Here is a 24,005-nt window from a genome sequence, read left to right as displayed (position 1 = left end):
GCGTGTTATGGGCAACAACAACTCAACTTGTAAGAAATCGAAAAGAAATAAGTACTCGTTCATTCAACTTTCGACCTATAACCCATGTTGAACTTGCAAAACCTACAATAAAATCTGAGATTTCTCAACGGCAATCGGGTGAAAGAGACACATTTAGCCGTCTAGCCCCATAGACTCCCATTCAGTCTGCACTCGCCCGCGATCACCTCCAGTGGAATTCTAATGGAACTGCAACCAAGATCGATACAATGGGGCTAATAGGAAGTGCCAAGGCTCTCCGGTAGACGGGCTCTGGTGATATGTGTCGCTACTCGATCCGTACCGGTGTGGTATAGTATTCTGTAACCCTAGTATTCTGTAACCCTGAGGACCCAGTTAGTATGCCAGTAGTATGCCTGATCTAAATCTGTTCTCGCGATAACTTGTAGCTAACGTGAGCTGTTTTAGTGTTATTATGTGGTAGCTTTATGTAGAATGCTAAATCCCGCTGCTATATGCAAGGTAAGATTGAATTAAATTTTATATTGTATATGTAAATTGTGTATATTCTATAGCTAATATTTAAAATCTCAAGTTGCGTCAATAGCAGGAGAAAGACCGCGAAATTTAAAAATACTACTGTTATTGTGTCACGAAATGTAGTTTTAAGAGTTTTTCAGTCGATAATGTAGTTGTTTAAAGCTCAAATATGTTGTTTGTTTATACAGATAGCGCCTATTTCAAATTTTGATCTGACGTTTTCGGAGATGTGAGATCCAAGGGATCACCGGGCGCTCAGCGCTCACGTATCCCGCCTGGCAGAGTCTTATCTCGGCTAGAGCTGCTGACGTCTGCCGCTGAGTCTAGTGGAGTGGTTAAACATGAGATATAATTCGTCTTGTGTAGGCTATGTCTAACGGACGATCTTTGATCTCATTAATCTATCATTTTAGTTTTGGCGGGGGGCAAAGTTTAGTTTTATAACTTTATATAACGTTAAATTGTTTAGGCTATTTATCTTTAACGTTGTGCCTGCTGACTTATGTTTGACTGAATCGTTTAATTACTTTATTTCTTGACTTGTATGGCTACTTATACTTTCATTATTGCTATTATTGATCAATAAAACGTACTCGGTTACTAACGTAACCTCGGTTCTCTCTAGAAGAGGGAACGAGTACTGCGTTCGTAGAACGCTGCGGGAAAAGTCTCTTTTCACGAAATACTGAAGCAAAATTATCCTTAATTTTCATATTTGTAAAACGCATTGCGGCAGTGCACAGCCATGGCGAGACGGCTCGCTCACTCATTGGCTGTTCTGCGGCAACTGCATGAGCCTATCGAGCGAGGGCTGATGCAACATCAGACCAATGAGAGTGCTTCGCGCGCTCCTCGTCACATCCCGCCGAAACGGGTGTGGCCATCCCCTATAAAAGGAGCTCGAGTAGGCTGATTCAACTGGTTTTCATCGCCGAAGCGAACCAGAGCGAACCGCGCGCACGGCAGGGAACGCAGTACTCGTTCCCTCTTCTAGAGAGAACCGAGGTTACGTTAGTAACCGAGTACGTTCTCTTACGAGAGTTCTCTCGTACTGCGTTCGTAGAACGCTGCGGGAACCACTTGTAAGACGCCGTGCGTGCTGGGATGAGAAAACACCGACCACTGGAAGCTAGTCCAGGTATACAGTGCATAATCACCCGGTAGACTTCGGAGAGTCTGGAGGGGGGGGGGGACAACCACCCTCAGATAGCTGCGTCCTAAGACGCGATATAACATCACATAGGCAGGGGGAGGCCTGGCTAATGTGGGAAATGTGGGTCTTACGTAATTTCGCCCAAATGGATGCGCCCTTAAGCGCGATACAACGTCACATAGGCAGGGAGAGCCTGGCTGATGTGGGAAATGTGGGACTTACACACTTTCGCCCAAATAGGTGCGTTCTAGACGCGATATAACATCACATAGGCAGGAGGGAGCCTGGCTAATGTGGGAAAAACATGGGTCTTACACAATTCTGCCCAGAAAACTTCGGCGGCGCTGTGCGTCTACGATATCAGTGCCGTGTTTAGACAGCTGACTCGAATACACCGAAAATACTTGGCTTGCAAGTGCGGTGAAGTCTTCGGTGGCGCTGTGCGCCTGCGAAATCAGTGTCCTGGTTAGACAGCTGATTCGGCTAAACCGAAAACAACCTGGCCTGCAAGGCGGGAACTTCTAGGTTGTAGAACCTTATGAATGTAGACGGCGAGGCCCAGCCCGCCGCCGTACATATTTCCTGTAAGGAAATCCCGCTAGACCAGGCCCACGATGAGGCAACGCCTCTCGTGGAATGCGCTCTAATGCCCAAGGGGCACTGAAGGCCCTTGGTGGTATAAGCCATTGTTATGGCGTCAACCACCCACCTGGACAGGCTCTGTTTCGAAACAGCCGTTCCCTTGGAACGTCCACTGAACGAGACAAAGAGCTGCTCCGTCTGTCTGAAGGCAGCGGAGCGGGACACATAAGCTCTTAAAGCCCTAACGGGGCAAAGACAGCTCGAGTCCCCTTCCTCGTTTGATCCCGGCAGGGCAGACAGGGAAATAACCTGAGCCCTAAACGGAGTGTTGAGGGATTTCGGCACGTAGCCGTGCCTGGGTTTGAGTATGACTTTGGAGTCATTGGGCCCAAACTCCAAGCACGTTGGACTCACAGAGAGCGCGTGCAGATCGCCTATGCGCTTCACCGAAGCGAGGGCCATCAAAAACACCGTTTTGAAAGACAGATGTTTGAGGCTGACAGATTGGATAGGCTCAAAGGGGGGACCTTTCATGGCTGCCAAGACCGTAGAAAGGTCCCACACCGGGACTGAGGGAGGTCTGGGGGGATTCAGCCTCCTAGCTCCCCTGAGGAAGCGGATGACTAAATCGTTCCTTCCCAGTGACTGGCCTGGCGTTGCTGTCGAGCACGCTGCGATAGCCGCCACATAGACTTTGAGCGTGGAAGGGGATCTGCCCTTGTCCAACAGCTCTTGTAGGAAGGAGAGAACCTCCGTCACCTCACAATCGAGGGGTGACAGGCCCCGAGCTGTACACCAGCTGGAGAAAACCGACCACTTCGAGGCATAAAGCCGCCTGGTGGAAGGCGCTCTAGCCTGAGTGATGGTGTTCAGCACTCCATCCGTGAGACTAACGGGTAACCGTTGAGCGTCCACGCATGAAGGGACCACAGCTCTGGGTGTGGGTGCCAAATCGAGCCCCTGGCCTGCGAGAGGAGATCTCTCCTCAATGGCACTGGCCATGGAGCGGAGTCTGCTAACTGCATCAGGACTGGAAACCAGGCTTGGTTGTCCCAGAACGGTGCTATAAGCAGTACTGGGCATTTCACTTCCCTGACTCGCTCCAGCACCTGAGGTAGGAGGGAGACTGGGGGAAACGCGTATAGCGGGCAGTGCGGCCACTTGTGGGACAGTGCGCTGTCGTTCTTCGAAAAGAACACGGGGCAATGAGCGTTTTCTGGGGACGCGAATAGGTCCACCTCCGCCCTGCCGAATCTCTGCCACAACAGCCGGACTGTTTGTGGGTGTAGAGACCATTCGCCCGTGGGAACGTTGTTCCTGGACAGCCTGTCTGGACCCAGGTTGAGTGCCCCGGGCACATGCACCGCTCTCAGCGAGCGCAGGTTGCGCTGAGCCCATATTAGGAGGCGCTCGGCCAGCCTGAAAAGGGAACTGGATCCGAGACCGCCCTGGCGATTTATGTAGGACACCACGGCCGTGTTGTCCGAGCGGACTACGACGTGTTGGTCCTTGATGTGGGGACAAAAGCGCGTCAGCGCGTTGTGAACTGCTAGCATTTCCAGGCAGTTGATATGCTGGAGCTTTTCTCGTTCTGACCAAAGGCCAAAGAACGGTCTGCCCTCGAGCAGCGCTCCCCATCCCGAGGTGGATGCGTCCGTAGACACCACTTTCACTCTCGAGGAAGTCCCCAGGCTTACACCTGAACGGTACCAATCGCCCGCCGCCCATGGTCTCAGGGCTGCTGCGCAGTCTTGATCGACTTTGAGGCGCAATCGGCTGAGTGCCCACGCTCCGCGTGGCACTCGCGCTTTCAACCAGAACTGCAGAGGGCGCATGCGAAGCAGGCCCAGCTGGAGAACTGATGATGCTGAGGCCATGAGGCCCAGCATCCTCTGAAACCGTTTGAGCGGGATAATCGCACCGCAGCGGAAGGACCTCGCTGCGTGCTGTATGCGCAGCGCGCGCTGTTGCGACAGCTGCGCCGTCATAGAACGAGAGTCCAGAACGATGCCCAGAAACGATATAGTTTGGCTGGGGTTCAGGGAGCTCTTCGTCCAATTGATCATGATACCAAGATTCTCGAGGTGATCGAGTAACATGGTTCTGTGCTCCACGAGCTGAGATCGTGATTGAGCTATGATCAGCCAGTCGTCCAAATAGTTCAGCACTCGCATGCCCCTGAGTCTGAGGGGAGCGAGCGCTGCGTCCATGCACTTCGTAAATGTACGGGGTGCCAGGGACAAGCCGAATGGCAGGACTGTATACTGGTATGCCCGACCCTCGAAGGCGAATCTCAAGAATCGCCTGTGGCGTGACGCTATCTGTATTTGAAAATACGCGTCCTTTAGATCTATCGACATAAACCAGTCTTCTCGGCGAATGTGCGCGAGGATTTTGCTGGTCGTGAGCATTTTGAAACTGCGTTTCACTAAAGCTCTGTTTAGTCGTCTTAGATCTAGTATGGGTCTGATACCACCGTCCTTTTTGGGGACTAGGAAGTATCTGCTGTATAGCCCCCCTTCGCTTTGAGCTTGGGATACATGTTGTATCGCCCCTTTGCTCAACAGTTTTGATATTTCGGCGCGAAGTAGGTGTGCTACTTCTGAATTCACCGTAGTTTCGACGCGCGCTGTGAAGCGTGGAGGGCGTCGACAAAACTGTAGCGAGAAGCCTCTCTTTATAATGTCTAGCACCCAGTCCGAAACCCCTGGAAGCGCGGCCCATGCGTCTGCATGGCCGGCTAGGGGTTGGATGCGAAGCGCGCTCTGTTCGCTGTGCGACGGCGGCGCTTCGGGGTGCGCTAGCATAGGCGTTACGCCTGAGACATTTGAGGCGGGGAGCGCGCGTAATACAGCGGGCAAAACGCTCATCCTCGACCGCGCTACAGTGTTTATCTGAGCGGGGGAGGTCTGAGAAGGTCTCATGGGACTCATGCAGCCTACAAGTGAACGTGGGCGGGGACCGGGCACGTTTACTGCTTTGGCCGCGCTGTCTGCTTGAACAGAGCGGGCGCGCACAGGTCCCGTTTTTACAGGGAGCCTGTGGCTTGCCAGACATAGCGTTTGTGGGCACTGGGAAGTGGGCACTTTGACTATGTTTGGGGCGCGATCGAACTGCGTCGATCTTATGAGTACGGGCCCTGTGTGCAGGGCTGTGCTTGTGTGTAGGGATGGGCACAGAGAAGTGGGCATCAACACTACATTTATAGCACCATCGGCCTTGGCCGGGACACCAGAAAATACACTCTTTTCGGGATTTATCTGGGTAGCCGTAAAAACGGCTTTTGTGTGCAGGCAAGCGGGCAGCTGTGCGGGCTTGTGCTCTGCTGAGAACGCTGAAGCAGTCGCAATTCCTGGGACTGAGACAGCGGTGCGCTTTGGTGAGGGCCCGGTCGCAACGGGGCTTACACACCTGCGCTTTCCTAGGCGTGCTAGGATTTCTTTGGGGCTTCCGGCTTCAACACAACCCTTGGTCGCGGCCCGCGGTGAGTGGGGCGGCGGCTAGTAGAGCGAGAGCGAGGGCGTGAGCTGCGCTGCTGTCGCTGTGAGGGGGCGGCCGAAGGCGGGGGCTGAGGCTGTGAGCTCCGAGGGGCCTGTTTCTCACGGCCCGCTGCAGAACTGGGGCGCTTCGGCAGGAAGTGCTTGAACGCCTGTGACGCTTTTTGGGCTTCGGAAAATCTCTCCACGAGCTCGGAGAGAGAAGATCCAAAAAGGCCAGCGGAGGATAGCGGGGCGTCGAGGAACGCGTTGCGCTCTGCATCAGCCATCTCCGTGAGCGTCAGCCACAAATGCCTCTCGGCTACGGTAGCGGAAGCCATACAGCGTCCCATGGCTTGTGCTGCAGCCTTGGTAGCGCGGAGGGAAAGATCCGACGCGCTTCTCAGGTCCGCGATGCAGATAGCTTCAGGTCCTATCTCGTCCAGTTTGCGGAGGAGATCGCCTTGGAAAACCTGAAGCGTGGCCATGGTGTGCAGAGCCGATGCCGCCTGCCCAGCGGCGGAGAAGATCCGCGCGAGCATCGACGACGTCATGCGGCAGGCTTTTGACGGCAGCGCTGGCTTAGTCCGCCGTCCAGCAGAGGGCGGGCAAAGGTGGGCTGCTATCGCCTGTTCCACCGGCGGCAGAGTGAGGTAGCCTCGGTCCTGAGCATTATCCAGGGAGGAAAATGCTGGGGATACAGACGAACGTGTTCGTGCAGAAAAGGGAGCGTTCCAGGCCTTCGCCACTTCTTCATGAAGCTCAGGAAGAAACGGAGCGGGCTTAGACACAGGAGAAGTGCGCTCACCAGGGAGGAAGCTACCATCAAGCCGGGTGCGCGAGGGGAGTTCCGGTGCAGACCACTCGAGGCCGAGGCTCGCCGCGGCCAACGCGAGTACTCGCATGAGCTCCCTCTCGATGCTAGCTCTAGCCGACGGCTTTCGGGCAGGAGGCGTGAGATCCGCAGAGCTCGCCCAGTCTTCACTGCCTGAAGCTAGCAGAGAGCAGGAATCCTTTTCGACCGACTCGACTTCAGAAACAACTTCCTCAGATGAAGCGGCGGCAGACTGCGGGCGCTGAGCATCAGGAAGTGCTTCGGGGGAAGCCGGTGAAGCTGGCGGGCGAGCCGGCGAGCTTTGTCGGGAAGAGGTGGGTTCCGGGGCCCGCTGCGAGCGGCGCTTCTTACGGCGCGGCACCGCGGCGGGGGGCGCAGGCTCGGAGAACTGTGCCAGGCGAGTCCGCAGAGTCACCATCGGCAAAAGCTCGCAGTGAGGGCAGCCGCCGTCAGCGAGCGCGAGCGCTGCGTGATCTTCGCCCAGACAGGAGACGCAAATAACATGGCGGTCTCCCTCGGTGAGCGGGGCTCGGCACGAGCCACAGGATGGCATCTTGAAAAAGACGCGGCTCTTTTAGGGGTGAGTGTTCGGGGAACACTGCACACACACACACAGAACAGAGCAGATAAAGGATATGAAGCGCCGGAAAGCGCAGCAGGTACGGCAGTAGAAGGCGGCGAAGGCCAGCGGCTTCAAGGGCTCGTCCCGCTGAAAAGCTTGCCTCGACGACGCTTGCTTCTCCGTGATCCAGCGATGCGTGAGCTTCGCTGAAGAGATGAAAATCAGTTGAATCAGCCTACTCGAGCTCCTTTTATAGGGGATGGCCACACCCGTTTCGGCGGGATGTGACGAGGAGCGCGCGAAGCACTCTCATTGGTCTGATGTTGCATCAGCCCTCGCTCAATAGGCTCATGCAGTTGCCGCAGAACAGCCAATGAGTGAGCGAGCCGTCTCGCCATGGCTGTGCACTGCCGCAATGCGTTTTACAAATATGAAAATTAAGGATAATTTTGCTTCAGTATTTCGTGAAAAGAGACTTTTCCCGCAGCGTTCTACGAACGCAGTACGAGAGAACTCTCGTAAGAGAACTGAAATTTAACAAAAAGAGACAGGGTTGTGTCATTTTATTTTATATAGCCTATGTAAGAATATTTATATATATATATATATATACACTGCTCAAAAAAATAAAGGGAACACTTTTTAATCAGAGAATAGCATCAAGTCAGTTAAACTCCTGGGATATTGATCTGGTCAGTTAAGTAACAGAGGGGGTTGGTAATCAGTTTCAGCTGCTTTAGTGTTAATGAAATTAACAGCAGGTGCACTAGATGGGCAACAGTGAGACAACCCCCAAAACAGGAATGGTTTTACAGGTGGAGGCCACTGACATTTTTTCCCTACTCATCTTTTCAGACTGTTTTTCACCAGTTTTGCATTTGGCTAGGGTCAGTGTCACTACTGGTAGCATGAGGCGATACCTGGACCCTACAGAGGTTGCGCAGGCAGTCCAGCTCCTTCAGGATGGCTCATCAATACGTGCCATTGCCAGAAGGTTTGCTGTGTCTCCCAGCACAGTCTCAAGAGCATGGAGGAGATTCCAGGAAGACAGACAGCTACTCTAGGAGAGCTGGACAGGGCCGTAGAAGGTCCTTAACCCATCAGCAGGACCGGTATCTGCTCCTTTGTGCGAGGAGGAACATGATGAGCACTGCCAGAACCCTACAAAATGACCTCCAGCAGGCCACTGGTGTGAATGTCTCTGACCAAACAATCAGAAACAGACTTCATGAGGGTGGCCTGAGGGCCCGACGTCTTCTAGTGGGCCCTGTGCTCACTGCCCAGCACCAGGGAGCTCGATTGGCATTTCCCATTGAACACCAGAATTGGCAGGTCCGCCACTGGTGCCCTGTGGTTTTCACAAATGAGAGCAGGTTCACCCTGAGCACGTGACAGACAGGAAAGGGTCTGGAGAAGCCGTGGAGAATGTTATGCTGCCTGTAACATCGTTCAGCATGACCGGTTTGGTGGTGGGTCAGTGAGGGTCTGGGGAGGCATATCCATGGAGGGACGCACAGACCTCTGCAGGCTAGACAATGGCACCCTGACTGCCATTAGGTATTGGGATGAAATCCTTGGATCCATTGTCAGACCCTATGCTGGTGCAGTGGGTCCTGGGTTCCTCCTGGTGCACAACAATGCCCGGCCTCATGTGGCGAGAGCATGCAGGCAGTTCCTGGAGGATGAAGGAATGATACCATTGAAGGGCCACCACGCTCACCTGACCTACATCCAATAGAACACCTCTGGGACATTGTGTTTCGGTCCATCTGACATCACCTGGTTGCACCTCAGACTGTCCAGGAGCTCAGTGATGCGCTGGTCCAGATCTGGGAGCAAATACCCCAGGACACCATCCGTCGTCTCAGTAGGAGCATGTCCCGACGTTGTCAGGCATGCATACAAGCACGTGGGGGCCATACAAACTACTGAGAACCATTTTGAGTTGCTGCAATGAAATTTCAGCAAAATTGACAAGCCTGCTGCATCATTTTTTCACTTAGATTTCCGGGGTGTCTTTGAATTCAATCCTCTGTAGATTGATTATTTTCATTTCCATCAAACGATGTGGCATCCTTTCGTTCATAACACATTACCCAGTTCATATTAGTATAGATATCCAGCATGATATTTTTCCCCATTGAGATCTGATGTGTTTTCAAAGTGTTCCTTTAATTTTTTTGAGCAGTGTATATATATATATATATATATATATATATATATAATATGATATCACCAACACAGCATGTATTTTTCTTTTCATGTATGGGAAGTATTTCAGAGTATGTTGTCTTGAAAGAAATCAAGCATCACTGACAAAGGCTCAAAAGAGACCATGACTTTCTAAAAGATCTTTTAAATATAGATTGTTTGTGTTTTTGTTTTACTTTTAGGACTGGAGAACATCTGGTAATGAGATGTCACTTTTTCTGTTTGTTAAATGCTTAGTTACGGTTGGGATCTCTGCAAAGGAATACCTTCTCACAACATAGCGACACTTTATAGTTAACTTAATGAATTACTAACATAATGATAGCAGTAACACCAAAACGTACTTTGCAAGATTAATCGCTGTTGTATACGGATTAACCCTTTCATGCATAGTGGTCACTACAGTGGACAGCTATAAAAATAAATTCTTAAATTTGCACGGGTTTTGATGGCATAGTTGCACATCATCCTCTTCAGTGGACCCACCCTGGTGCATCATCCTATATAAATTTAAACCAAGTGGCAAGCCGTTGTGTTTCAATTTTTTTTTTTTCTCCAAACCAAGATGGCAAATGGTCAGTCAGAAATGCCAAGTTGCTCCGGAATATCCACCCATTCCTTCTGTCCTAGGAGAATCTTGTAGGTAAAACAAATATTGCAGCATCAAGCAATATCTAATGAGTCCTATCACAGTTGGGTCATTATACGTAAACGTGCCATTTTGTGTCCCTTAGAAAAAAAAGCTCTGTAAATCTTAATAAACCATAAAACAAATAAAATATTTTATAATTTAGTTTCCATAATATAATAATATAATAATAAATTAATTTCTGTTTCTTTTGTTTTTAAAGGATTTTAATCCCATTTTTGTGCAAAGCATCTTGCAGAAATGTTGAAACTGGCATGTCCCTCAGTATGATTTTTCTACTTCTGCTTGCATCATCTGCCTTTGATGGTAGAAGACAAGTGTTCGCTTCTTTTCTTTGAGTTTATGTAATATCTGAAAGACAGAGACATGCTCATTGTGTCAGCCCTGTTACCAGAAAAGCATACGTTAAAAAGTTATTTGTACATATTTAAAAAGGGATCTCCATATCTCAGCTCAGGAGAGGTGTAGAGAGGCAGGACTTGCACTCCTCTCTACGCCTCATCGCCCTCTATCAGAATCCAAGGTTTCAAGAAGATCCGAGAAACTTTATTTTTCGACCCAAAAAAACTATAAGGCTGTGGGTTTTTTTGGGTCGAAACATAAAGTTTCCCGGATCTTCTTGAAACTCTGGATTCGGATTGAGGGTGATGAGGCATAGAGAGGAGTGCAACTCCTTGTTCTCTACACCTCTCCTGAGCTGAGATATGGAGATCCCACGAAGCATTTGTTACACTGTGCAAAATAGTGGTTTCGCGGACGATGGAATTTTGGGATGACACTTGGTGCTAAGGACATACCGAAAGCGCCGATCTGTAGAGCGTTCTGTTTAGGTCTTATATAAAAGCCCTTAAAATAATGAAAAAGAAGAATGCAATAAATAGTGTTTGCATTAAAGAATATGATTTACAAAACAAAAACACAACCAAGCCCCTTTAACCTTTCCATCTTTTTTGTTTACAGTTTTTCTCGATTGCTTAATCACTATAACCAGGCTTTTGAACTAAAATTTCAAAACCATAACGCCATTTATCAAAAAGCACACCCATTTCACTAAACTATAAACACTATTCCCTGTTTTGACACATGAGTCAGATTTGTTGAACTGTCACTGCAGAACTCTACACACAAATCCCTTCATTTCTCATTGCTTAGACCATGTTGTCATTTAGAAAGCACTAGCATTCAATATTGTTCACTCAAGTCAGCACAGCTTCAGCTCAGTTAGCACACAATTACCCAGGTGGAAACACTAGGAGTTTAACACACATCAATCAGATTGGGTGAGACGTTATGGATTTGTGTTTATAGTTTTGAGAATACGAGGCATAGTTTCAAGAAATGTGTTTAAGCAATCAAGAAAAACTGTAATACTATGATTATAATTTTTCTTGTTGTATCTGTATTTCTTTTATGCACCTGTTCTGTATATTCTAATGCAAAGATGATATTGCCATGCCGTTTGTACATTACAAAAAAAAAAAACTATTAGAGATAACGTTTTTTTACCATCTACAATATTTTTGCACACATCGAAAGGGCAATATATATATGTTACACAGTTTTTTTAAAACAATTTAACGCGACTCATCAATAAAATATTGTCATTTTTACAGACACTTGAAAATGACCAATGAGAATGCCTCATCACTTCTTTTTTTAAAATGCGGGACTATATATATGATTGTCATGTTTCACAGGTTCCTTTCGTCAGAAATTCTACCAAGTATCTCTGCGAAAATGACATCTTTGGACATCTGAGCATCTCTCTGGACAGTTTCATCTCTGTGACCAAACATCTCTGGACAATTTCATCTCTGCGACCAATACATTTACCTTACTTATTTCAAAAATACAATTTAATTATCAATTTAACTTCATATTAATTATTGTTTTTTTCCCCCTCATCATTCAACATCTCAGTAAGTATATCCATCACCCTGTGTATTTTAATAATGTTTAATTGTAGTTATATTTTAATATTAGCGCAATTATCGGCCTGTAATAATTTTTTTACCGTTATAGATACTTAAAACTAAGTTCATAATTCTTGCATGAGCATGCTTTTCTTTCGGAAAAACTATTTGCAATGTTATAGGCCTAATACAATTTGGACGAAAGTCTTTGTTTCCGAATGAAGAATTAAAAATTAAAGGCCTCAGGTCGTGTAACGTTAACGTTATAAATCCCTGAAGTGTAAGACCGCAGTTGAGGTGGCTACAGGGGTCTTACAAGCATTTAATGCATATGGAATAGTTGAAAGAATAATCACAGACCAGGGGAGGGAGTTTGTGAACCAGGTTATTATTATTTAGTTAAGAAGATTTTATTATTACATTTTTTGGCTATATGTTATAAGAATCTACCATGTCTTGCATACCTTTTTGATAACAGCTAAATGAGGACATATTTAAGGAATTGGGTGTGAAGCAGTGTGTCACGTCAGCTTACCACCCTCAGTCAAATGGACAGGATGAGAGGACTAATCAGACTATAAAGAGGGCATTGTCAAAGTACTGCAATGACATGCAGAATGACTGGGACGAAAAACTGGAGGATGTGGTGTATGCCATCAACACCTCAAAGCAGGTGATTGGAACTGCTTAAAAAAGAAATTATTATATGCAATTGATTATGTAAATGTAATTTGTTGAAACACTTTTTTTTAGGGCTCTACAAAGTATACACCATTCTTTTTGATGTTTCACCGGCACCCAATCACGCCAGAGGTTCTAAACACAAAGGTAGTGTCTGAGACAGATTGCTTTGTAGCAGAGGATCCGAATATTGTAATGCCCACACGGATAGTAGAGGTGACAGCAGTACAGGAAAAGGTAATTGTCTGTAGCATGAACTATAATTAAGTAATAATTCACAGTATTTAAGGTATTCTATTAAGTCTGTTTATTATACATTACTTTCATAAGGTGCGGGATCACATTGAAAAAGCACAGGGGAAGCAAAAGGCTGGGTACGAGTCGCGGAAAAGAAAAAATGTGAAATCATTTCACATCCACGAAGGAGAGGAGGTACTCAAAGCAAACAAAAGAAAAGAGGGACGCAAAGGTGGACGTTTAGAGAGGAACTGGACAGGCCCTTTTGTAGTCAAAGACATTACCGGAAAAGGAGTTGCTACACTTACAGACAAATCAGGCAACATTCTCCGCCAGAAAACCAATGTGTCCCAACTCAAACCATTCCTGCGGCGTGACATTAACCTGAATGGTGAGAAAGGCAGTACATTACAGTAGACGATCCACTTTTTGAAGTAAATGTTTATGGCAAATTTAAAATATTACATATACAACCTTTTTCAGTGAATATTCATGATGACCATGATTCTTACTGCCTGAAGACAGACATGGCAGGAGGTGATGCATCACGCACAGGTATGCTTTATTTGATTTGCTTTTAAAAAAGTTGAATAAGTAACTTTGACAAAGATTTGTGACTGATCCAAACGTGTTTACAGAAATTGAAAAAAAAAAACAGTTTTCAGTGGATCGCTTTCACATCTTGGAGCTAGAAGAGGTAAGATGTCAAATAAATGGAAGTCTGTTATATAATATATAATATTATATATGTAAGACAATTACAAAGCATTTTTTTTTCTAGGAAATGTATATGAGAATTCTGAGTGAGGAAACCGACAGAAAGCGTCCACTCATTCAGCTTCCGAGATGCCAGGCCACAGTTGAAGATTTCGAGACACTGTGTCCACTAGGGATGGCCCGATACCGAGCTGGCATCGGGTATCGGGTCGATACTGCCCTCATATACTCGTACTCGTACTCATAAAAATTCACCGATACCACGCACCGATACCACGTACATTTTGCGAAACGAAACTGGCCGCCGCGAGTGCTTTGTCGAGTCAAAGACGCACGAGCTGGTCGAGCACATCCCTTAGTTTAAACAGACATTAGTGGAAAGTTTGTTCAGTCGGATGTCAATGGCAACGAAATTAAACGAGGCATGTAGCTTTAGCTTATTATTGACGTTAACTGACGAGAGAGAGAGACAGAGAGAGAGAGCGAGAAGCGCACTTCTGTTGAATGCTCTTTGCTGATCGACTCAGCACATGTTATTTGGATGAAAACTAAATCGTATGTAAGTAAAGTAAAACATGAACTGTTACCTGACTGAAGTATAACGAGTGGTTCCCTACATAATTACAGGACGTGTGCAGGTTAAGAAGTTTCATGAACGCAAACATCCGAAGCGCGCGCCTCACAAACCAGCGTCTCAGCGCGCGAATGCTGAATTAAATTGTCTTTCACGTCTTGCGCTTGTACGGACGAATTCACACACAACTATGTAATAACGCCCGTCTTGGTGAGTATCCTATAGTAAACAAAGTCGGTTATATCTCAAATGAACGTAGCATGTTCAAATGAGCTCTGGTGCGCTCGGTCTTAAAGGGGCAGCAGTTTGATAAACCTGCTTCTGTGTTTTAATGTTAATCAAACAAAGGACAAAGAAATACTGACTGCTCTTGACTAAATAGGCTACCCTTTTCAACTTTACAAAAATATCCATCTATATATAATTTATACAGTAATGAATATGCTTTTTTTCACATTTGATTACTTTATTCAAATGTCTGTACCTGTTAGATCTACCTGAAAAAACTCTAAAAACACTGTTTATTTCATTTGTAGCCTTTCTTTGTTGTATTGTATATATTTATCCTATTTGTAATTCGATTGATTGTTTTTATTTTGTTACTGACTGCTTACTTGTTTTAAATTCACATTAATTAGGCTGCTAGTTTTTGTTGTAGTCTCAAAATTGGATTAAATAATTGATATTTCACTGGTTTTGACAAACATTTGAACCGCTGACCCAGTCCTCAGCACTGAGCCCTGCTGAAGCAGCTCTAAATATGTGCTGTGCTATTAAATGAAAGATAAAATATGATAGAGCAATAGAATGAACAATGACAGTACAGAAGTACAGTACAGAAGCTCATACAATGCATTTTAGCAGGCTTAATTAAGCATGAAAATAACTGAAAGAAATATATATATTTGATGAACAAATTAAGCCAACTAATATGATTTATAATCTTTTGGTTTATCTACTAATACATTTAAAAATTACAAATGCAGTGAAAATTCAGGTATCGGTTACGGTATCGGTATCGGCGAGTACCAAAAATTACAGTATCGGTATCGGACTCGTTCTGCAAAAAGTGGTATCGGGACATCCCTAGTGTCCACAGAAGAAAAGTTTCCCATGGCTGAATGACGACGTTAGAATTTTAATTTGATAACATTTTTGAGACATTTGTAATAGCTCTAATTAGTCCCGGTTTCCAGAAAACGTTCAAACAAAAAGCTGCAAAAAGGGCCAAATTTTATCCCAAAATTTCACTGTCTGCCCCAATGGAATAAATGCTTTGTGGAATCTCCATATCTCAGCTCTGGAAGGCTCTAGAGCCTCCAATCATGCACTCCTGTCTGCGCCTCAGCACCCTCTATCCGAATCCAGAGTTTCAAGAAGATCAGATAAACTTTATTTTTCGACCAAAAAAAACGACAGCCTTATAGTTTTTTTGGGTCGAAAAATAAAGTTTCTCGGATATTCTCGAAACCGTGGATTCTGTTAGAGGGTGCTGAGACATAGACATGAATGCATGATTGGAGAAATTTTGGGACTCAAGCGAGCCCTCCATATGCGTCCAATGGCAGCTTATTTGTATGGTCATTTGTACACGAACCTCCTATATGTACTACTTATATTATTCAACAACATTTTATTGAAATCTACTATTTCTTTTAGATTCTTGACACAAGGATTGCACAGCTCTGTAAAGCACATGGTGGAACTGCTTTACAGGTGCACACGTTCGTTCTCTGGTGGCGATCCTTCACTATCAAGAAACATGTGGATGACAGTCACATTTCTTGTCTGAGGGTAAATGAAAATCTATTAATTAAATTTCAGTGGCAGGGGACACATTTACTTACTTATTTACTTAAAAATATTTTAAAGGACCTTGATGAGAATGACACAGTCCTTATTCCAAGAATTGTTGGTGGACAGAGCCCCGAAAAGGGAAACCACTTCATTTTGTGGGTATGTGTGGATAAAAAAATAAATTTTTACTCAACAGTTGTTACTCTGGTTAAAGCGGTTTCTGTTTATGTTGTAAAGGTCTTGGATGGTTTGCTGAATCGTATTCGAGTTTACGACCCCACTGGCAACTACAAGTCAATTTCTGCGATGGACCTGGCTATACTATGGTATTATGTGCCATATAAATGTTAAAATTGTGATCTTTATTTACTAATGTACATGTATTAATTTCTTTTTTCTTTTGTACAAAAGCAATGCCTTCCGAAATACTTGGGACTTGGGAAAATGGACTGTTGAGTACCCAGAACAGTGGAGGCTGGCTGACTCTAACAACTGTGGGGTTTTGGTTTGTACAGTAAGTTAAAAAATGCTTTTATTTATTTATTTTATTTTTATCTACATTAGTTTAACAACTGTTTTTATTGCATTAGATGGCAGAAATGGAGGTGAGGGACAAATGGACCTCTATGAAAAACGAGGTGATACAGGGAGAAGATCTTTGGCATCTGAGAAGATATCACGCATCATCACTGGCAGCATATGCTGTTCAGCATATGACGTATAAAAGGTATGTGTAAAATGAGTGTCCTCATTCATATAAATCAACTTAAAAGTTTAATAAATCAAGTAAATCGATGATTTTTTAAAATTAGGACAGTCGAGGAGGTGGAAAAAAAAGGAATTTGTTCTCTTGTCAGTGATGCTGAAATTCAGGTACATATAAGACTTTACAAAATTTAAAATGGCTAGATATTGTTTGCTATACGCAATATTTTTTTCAGGAGTTGTTTCAAGGAATTGTGAAAGGCTCGGTGAAACCCACGTGGAACAAATGGTGGCAAATGAAGACTGGGAAAATGGCAAAACCTAAGAGCTTTCATCCAGCCTTGTCAGCACATGTTGAGGAACTTTTAGGACACATCGACAACATTGTGTTTGAGCAAAAGAAGGACAAAAAACTTGAACATTTTGACCTTTTAATGTGTGAATTGATTCCTGAGGTAAGCATTTTATTGGATCGTGTTGGTACAAATAAGTACTCGAATTTTTTATATCACCAAAAAAACACATTTTCTCACTCTGGTATCATTTGATAATATGTTGGGAGAAACTGATGGCTGATTTTTATGTTTTGGTTAACTAACTCATTAAACTAACATTAAGTAATTACTTTTTTTATCTTTTGTTGTACAGATCAGCCTTATAATACTGAGACGAACGGAAGGTTTCAGTCACTTTTGGGCTGATATATCTTATCTTGTGGAGTGTGTCATTAAAATGGCCTTTTAATGTCACAACATCCCAGGTTCAACGAGCTAACTACGTCTGAAGCTGCGTTGCACCTTTGAGTTTGCATATCAAAGCAAAAACAGTGAGTGATGTTCCATAGCACTAAGGACTGCAAGTGTACAGTTGCATGTGACATGTTGTTTGTGTGTTTTTACAGAGTTCCTCAAGTCAGTCCATGACACCTAGTCCAGCCTCCTCACCTACCAGGTCACGACCCCACCATCTAAAGGGGAAACTGACTGACTGCATCATCTAGGCCTTAGGATGGTTCCACAAAGAATTGACTGCACATACAACATGAATTTACTTCAAACTAAAGATCTGACTTTACATACAGCAAAAGACACTGCATCTATTTGTGTCTCATTAGCTCTCAAAAAACTTTAACCTTACAGTTCATTAAATATTTTAACACAGCTAACTCAACATTAATTGTTTTTAAATCTCCACAATGTATAGCCAGAGGACTATCACAAAAGTGTTTAGGAAAGTAAATACATACTAGAGTATGTTTGTTTAAAGCTGCTTTGTATTGTTGTGTATTTTAAAAAGCTCTATAAATGTCCTAAAACGATGTGCATTTTGCTTGTAGTTTTGTGTTAATAAAAATGTAATATATTACATCTCATAATTCAGTTGAATTCATTATGTATTGTATTGTGTAATTTAATTAAATTTTTATATAAGTTTTGGTTCTCTCATTTTATTACATTAAATGTTATTGTGTTGTATGATGTTCTGTATTAAGAATTAATTCTGACATAAATCATATGCATTAGTACACAAATGACATGCTTGTAATAAAAAAGCATTTTATGCCCCATTGCTTAATAACAAATAACTTTGTCACAAAACATACTTTAAAAATGTTATTTCTTTCAAATAAAAGATTATTATATGAATTAAGGGGTTTGATTAATTACATTAAAAATTGTGATTCCATAATTTTATTATACTGTTCTTTAGTCAAGGCTAGATTTAATATTTATACCCACAAAACATAGCTAGCATTCTGTAATTTATTTAAATGTCTAAACTGGTAATACGAAAAATAGTAATATACACAAATAAGCATTATTTTAAGAATATTTTAATAAATAAAAGTGTACAAAATAATTACATAATTATAATTGCATTACGAATGGCTGTGAATATGGTAAGGCAGTATCAGTGCAGTATAAGCTCAGGAAAAGCTCATAGCACGAATCACGATCATCGGATAACGTTAGCTGTATGCTATGCTATTATCTAAGCTAACTAAAAAACACTACCAACGAGAAATGTTTAATTTCACAATCTATAGCTTCGGTTAAATACTAGTATATGAAACGTATACTTTAGAATACATTAAATACATTAATGATTCGTTATAACGTAGTACAAACGTCTTCTATAATAAAGTGATTTTGTATGATTTGTAACCAGGCACTAAAGCGATTACCCATAAAACGTGCTTTGAACCAATCGGATTGCTTGGGTCCTCAGCCCGGACCCATTACTATAGGGTTACAGAATACTATACCACACCGGATCCAGCTGGACCCGATGACAACGCAGTGCTGAAGTGCCAACTAGTCTCTCCCCTGTGAAGGATCCCTTTCCCACTCTACAGATAAAGCGTTGTCGGGATAATTTCGGTTTCACATATCTATCCCCGAAGTGATAAAATTCTGTATCAAAATGTTAAGGCCAGACAAGTAGTTTAAGGCTTGGTTTGTAGGGAATTACAAACCTGCACACATATATTCAAATGACAGTCTGCCGCCAGTGTCTCAGCCACTAGGACTAACTCGGACGCGGAGATGCTTCGGATCCTTACAAAGGCCGCCTCGGACCTCAAGCTTGAGTGGGCCTCGCCCGAGGAGCCTCCTCGAAGTCGGCTGGACGGCTGGTTCTTGACGGGTCGCCAGCAGGCCCCTGGTCACAGACCTGCGCTGTTTTTTCCGGAAGTGCACGAAGAACTGACTAAGGCGTGGCGAGCTCCTTACTCTGCACGTGTGGGTTCTTCGGTTTCCGCAACGCTCTCCTCCGTGGACGGCGCGGCGGAAAAGGGCTATGAGTCCTCCGGTCAGGCTGCTTCGGCCCTGCACACGATGGCCGTGCTGCAGGTTTACTATGGACGAGGCTGGCCCGGACCACGAGGCCTTCCAAGACCTCCGAAGCGCCACGCCATTACACGTCAGAGCCCGCCAATATAATATAATAATATAGGCTAAGGCCGTGCCCCCTTGGCGGGGTCTGACGTGTAATGGCATGGCGATTCGGAGGTCTTGGAAGGCCTCAGGGTCCGGGCCAGCCTCGTCCATCGATTGGAGGAGTTTGGCCTGGTAAACCTGCAGCGCGGCCATCGTGTGCAGGGCCGAAGCAGCCTGACCGGAGGACTCATAGCCCTTTTCCGCCGCGTCGTCCACGGAGGAGAGCGTTGCAGAAACCGAAGAACCCACACGTGCAGAGTAAGGAGCTCGCCACGCCTTAGTCAGTTCGTCGTGCACCTCCAGAAAAAACGGCGCAGGTCTGTGACCAGGGGCCTGCTGGCGACCCGTCAAGAACCAGCCGCCCAGCCGACTTCGAGGAGGCTCCTCGGGCGAGGCCCACTCGAGCTCGAGGTCCGAGACGGCCTTCGTAAGGATCCGAAGCATCTCCGCGTCCGAGTTAGTCCTAGTGGCTGAGACGCTGGCGGCAGACTGGGAAGCGATGGTGGGGTCGATAGAGCCCGGCCATTCCTCCTCAGATGCGGTGATGGAGAGGCTGTCGTCGTGTCCCTCGACGGATCCGCCAAAGGAGACATGGCCCTCCACGTCAGTGGTGGTGGGGGGGGCACTGATCTCCCGCGAACATGACTGGACAGGGCGTTTGAGCAGGAAAAAGTGAGGCACGCGGGGACGTGGCCGGCGTGCGCTCGCTAATCTCCATGCTCTCAGGCTGCCGTTGGCTGCGGCGTTTCTTCTTCCTCGGCCGAAGTAGAGCTGGGAAAGGAAGAGCGGCGGGAGCGGCGGGAGCGGCGGCGTCGTCTCATGAGAGAGATAGCTGTGTCCGCAGCACAGAGATGGGCGTGCTCTCACAGACAGAGCAGCCGCCGGCAGAGAGTGCAGTCTCGGCGTGGTCGACTCCCAGGCATGAGATGCAGCTCGTGTGTCCGTCGGCCTCGTGCAGATTGCATCCGCACGTGGCACAAGAGGAGCGAGGCAGTTGAAACAACGCTTCGCGCTCTTATAATCACAGTTAGCAATAGAAAAGGATATGCGTCGATGCCGGATAACCACAGGTTAACCACAGGTGAACGCAGGCAGGAGAAAACCTGCATCAGATCCAGCAGCTCCTCCGGTAAACTATTAGACTGATCACTAATGCACCCTACAGAGCACATCACGGTGAACTGTATTCCCTTTTAAATTGGACGTCATTACATAGTAGACGGGAAATACACTGAGTATACATTTATATACATTTCTGCCGACGGTGCGGAACACACTGAGAAAACTTAGTCAGCCGACGCACAAAAACTGCCCGATGGCCGACCGAACAGAACCAACATGAATGTATTACAGATATCATTAATTCAAGATTTTAAAGTACAACATAATTCGAGAACAAATCCTGACTGGAGACAGGAGGAGCTGGAGAGGGAGGAGGGTAGTGCGCTCCTGAGAAACGCGATAGCTGCTGATAATACTTAAGGAGCTTATATATGGATGATTACATTACGATTACATTACTTTAAATGAGTCAACCCCACAAGATTACAGTTATAAACATGAACCTCGTCTGAAACGCAAAGGGGAAGGTGTTGCTGTAATTTATAGTAATATTTTCAAAACCACTAAGAAATCAAGTTTTAAATATACTTCTTTTGAAGTGTTGGTGCTTAATGTAAAAATATATAGTGTGTAAACGATAATCACGTTTGAGATTTGTGCTGGCTACTGTATACAGGCCACCAGGGCACCATACAGACTTTATCAAAGAATTTGCGGACTTTCTATCAGAATTAATATTGACTGCAGATAAAGTAATAATTGTTGGTGATTTTAATATACACATCGATAATCAAAAAGATGCTTTGGGATTGGCATTTAAAGACATTGTAAACTCAATTGGAGTTAGACAACACGTGTCAGGACCTACTCATTGTCGTAATCATACTCTAGATCTAATATTATCACACAGAATAAATGTTGATGCCGTTGAAATTCTGCAGCAGAGCGATGACATCTCAGATCATTACCTAGTCTCATGTAAATTACATTTAGCCAAGGCTGCAAAGCCGACTCCGTGTTACAAATATGTTAGACCTATCACTTCTGCCACTAAAGATTGCTTTATCAATAATCTTCCTAATCAGTTTCATCATCTCAGCATCCCGGATAGCTTAGAAGAACTCGATATTGCGAAAGAAACTTTTAACTCTCTCTTTTCCAGCACTTTAGACACAGTTGCTCCGTTGCGCTTAAAGACGATTAAAGAAAATAGTCCAACGCCGTGGTACAACGAGCACACTCGGGCCCTTAAGAGAGCAGCCAGAAAAATGGAGCGCAACTGGAAGAAAACAAAACTAGAGGTATTTCGGATTTCGTGGAAGGAGTGCTCGATTGCTTACAGAGAGGCCTTAAAAGCTGCTAGATCTGCTTATTTTTCAACCCTATTAGAAGAAAATAAACAAAATCCTAGGTATTTATTTGAAACGGTGGCTAAACTAACGAAAAAGAAAGCTTAAAGCCCAGAAATTTCCAAGCAACACAGCAGTAATGACTTTATGAACTTCTTCACTTATAAGATTGATAATATCAGGGACAAAATTATAACTATGCAACCGTCTACTACAGTATCGCCTCAGGGAGTGCATTTTAGTCTCCCTGAGGAAAAATTTGATTAATTTATTTCTATAGGAGAGGAAGAATTTTGCAAACTCGTTAATTCATCTAAATCGACAACATGTATGTTAGACCCTATACCGACTAAGCTACTGAAAGAGATGCTCCCAGAGGTCATAGATCCTCTTCTTAATATCATTAATTCGTCTTTGTCTCTAGGATATGTACCGAAAACCTTTAAGCTGGCTATGATTAAACCACTTGTTAAAAAAACGCAACTTGATCCTACAGAATTAGTCAATTACAGGCCGATCTCAAATCTGCCTTTTCTGTCAAAGATACTAGAAAATGCGGTATCTTCACAACTGTGTTCCTTTCTTGAAAGAAATGATATCTGCGAGGATTTCCAGTCAGGATTTAGACCGTACCATAGTACAGAGACAGCTCTCGTTAGAGTCACAGATGATTAGGGCCCGAGCACCGATGGTGTGAGGACCCTCTTGGAATTGCTCCGTTTATTTGCTCTTATCATCCGATCGTGGTTGTATCTCTCTATTAGTGTTACTCGATCTCAGTGCTGCATTTGATACTATTGACCACATCATTCTTTTAAATAGACTCGAAAATGATGTTGGCATTAGTGGAATTGCATTAGCATGGTTTATATCATACTTATCTGACCGTTATCAGTTTGTAGCAGTAAATGATGAGATGTCTCATCGATCACAAGTTCAGTATGGCGTACCACAAGGCTCAGTACTAGGACCGCTGCTGTTCACTCTGTACATGCTACCCTTAGGAGATATAATTAGGAAACTGTTCACTGTTATGCTGACGACACTCAGCTGTATATTTCTTCACGCCCAGACGAAATTTACCAATTCACAAAATAAACGGAATGCATAGGTGATATAAAAAATTGGATGACTAGTAATTTCCTACTTCTAAATTCTGAAAAAACAGAGATTCTAATTATTGGACAAAAATCTTCCTCACGTAATAATCTAGAATACTGTCTAACACTTGATGGCTGCTCTGTTAAGTCTTCGTCGTCGGTTAGGAACCTGGCTGTGCTCTTTGATACCAGTCTTTCATTTGAAAGTCACGTGTCTAGTATCTGTAAAACCACATTTTTCCATCTTAAAACTATATCTAAATTACGCCATATGCTCTCATTGACAAATGCGGAACAATTAGTTCAAGGCTAGATTATTGTAATGCTATTATGGGTGGTTGCCCTGCACGCTTAATAAACAAACTACAGCTGGTCCAAAACGCAGCAGTTCGAGTTCTTACCAGAACCAGGAAGTATGACCATATTAGCCCTGTTCTGTCAACACTGCATTGGCTCCCTATTAAACATCGTATAAATTTTAAAATATTGCTGATTACTTACAAAGCACTAAATGGTTTAGCTCCGCAGTGCTTGAGCGAGCTCTTAACGCATTATAGTCCTTCACGTCTATTGCGATCTCAAAATTCTGGCCAGTTGATAATACCTAGAATATCTAAATCGACTGCTGGCGGTAGATCCTTCTCCTATTTAGCACCAAAACTCTGGAATAGTCTTCCTAACATTGTCCGGGAAGCAGACACACTCTGTCAGTTGAAAGCTAGATTAAAGACACATCTCTTTGATCTAGCATTCACATAACACATTATAAACTTCTATAATTCAATGTTAGGCTGCATAGATTAGGTCAGCCAGAACCGGGAACACTTCCCATAAATCCTGATGTACTCGTTACATCATAAGAAGAATGGCGTCTACGCTAATATTAGTCTCTCTGTTTATCTCGAGGTTTACCGAAGTGCGCCGGATCCAGGCCGTATCCAGAT

The 24,005-nt window shown here is 44.6% G+C and overlaps 1 protein-coding gene across 2 annotated transcripts; it reads left to right on the top strand.

Annotated features, from left to right (window-relative positions):
* Positions 1-354: 354 nt before the first annotated feature.
* Positions 355-18,041, top strand: LOC311073744 (uncharacterized protein). 2 transcript variants are annotated; one of them, XM_084099684.1, is made up of 13 exons: positions 12,168-12,284; positions 12,379-12,573; positions 12,654-12,818; positions 12,912-13,209; positions 13,302-13,373; positions 15,769-15,903; positions 15,982-16,065; positions 16,144-16,232; positions 16,318-16,420; positions 16,497-16,633; positions 16,719-16,779; positions 16,848-17,066; positions 17,260-18,041. In XM_084099684.1, the coding sequence occupies exons 5-13, from the start codon at positions 13,359-13,361 to the stop codon at positions 17,353-17,355; spliced, it is 939 nt and encodes a 312-aa protein (XP_083955810.1). In that variant the 5' UTR covers positions 12,168-12,284; positions 12,379-12,573; positions 12,654-12,818; positions 12,912-13,209; positions 13,302-13,358; the 3' UTR covers positions 17,356-18,041. The 2 variants fall into 2 exon arrangements, with proteins under 2 accessions (XP_083955809.1, XP_083955810.1); XM_084099683.1 differs by lacking the exons at positions 12,168-12,284; positions 12,379-12,573; positions 12,654-12,818; positions 12,912-13,209; positions 13,302-13,373 and adding an exon at positions 355-501.
* The last annotated feature ends 5,964 nt before the right edge of the window (positions 18,042-24,005 follow it).

This window comes from Abramis brama (genome assembly GCF_963993115.1).
Source record: "Abramis brama genome assembly, chromosome: 22".
NCBI lineage: Eukaryota > Metazoa > Chordata > Actinopteri > Cypriniformes > Leuciscidae > Abramis > Abramis brama.
The sequence above is the reverse complement of the archived record's forward strand: the minus strand, read 5'-3'. Positions and strand labels throughout refer to the sequence as shown.

Excerpts from the sequence above, each read along its gene's own strand:
- LOC311073744 (XM_084099683.1), top strand. The coding sequence starts at position 475 with ATGCTAAATCCCGCTGCTATATGCAAG. Across the intron at positions 15,904-15,981 it reads GTCACATTTCTTGTCTGAGG|GACCTTGATGAGAATGACAC; the intron begins GTAAATGAAAAT and ends AATATTTTAAAG. Across the intron at positions 17,067-17,259 it reads TGTGTGAATTGATTCCTGAG|ATCAGCCTTATAATACTGAG; the intron begins GTAAGCATTTTA and ends TTTGTTGTACAG.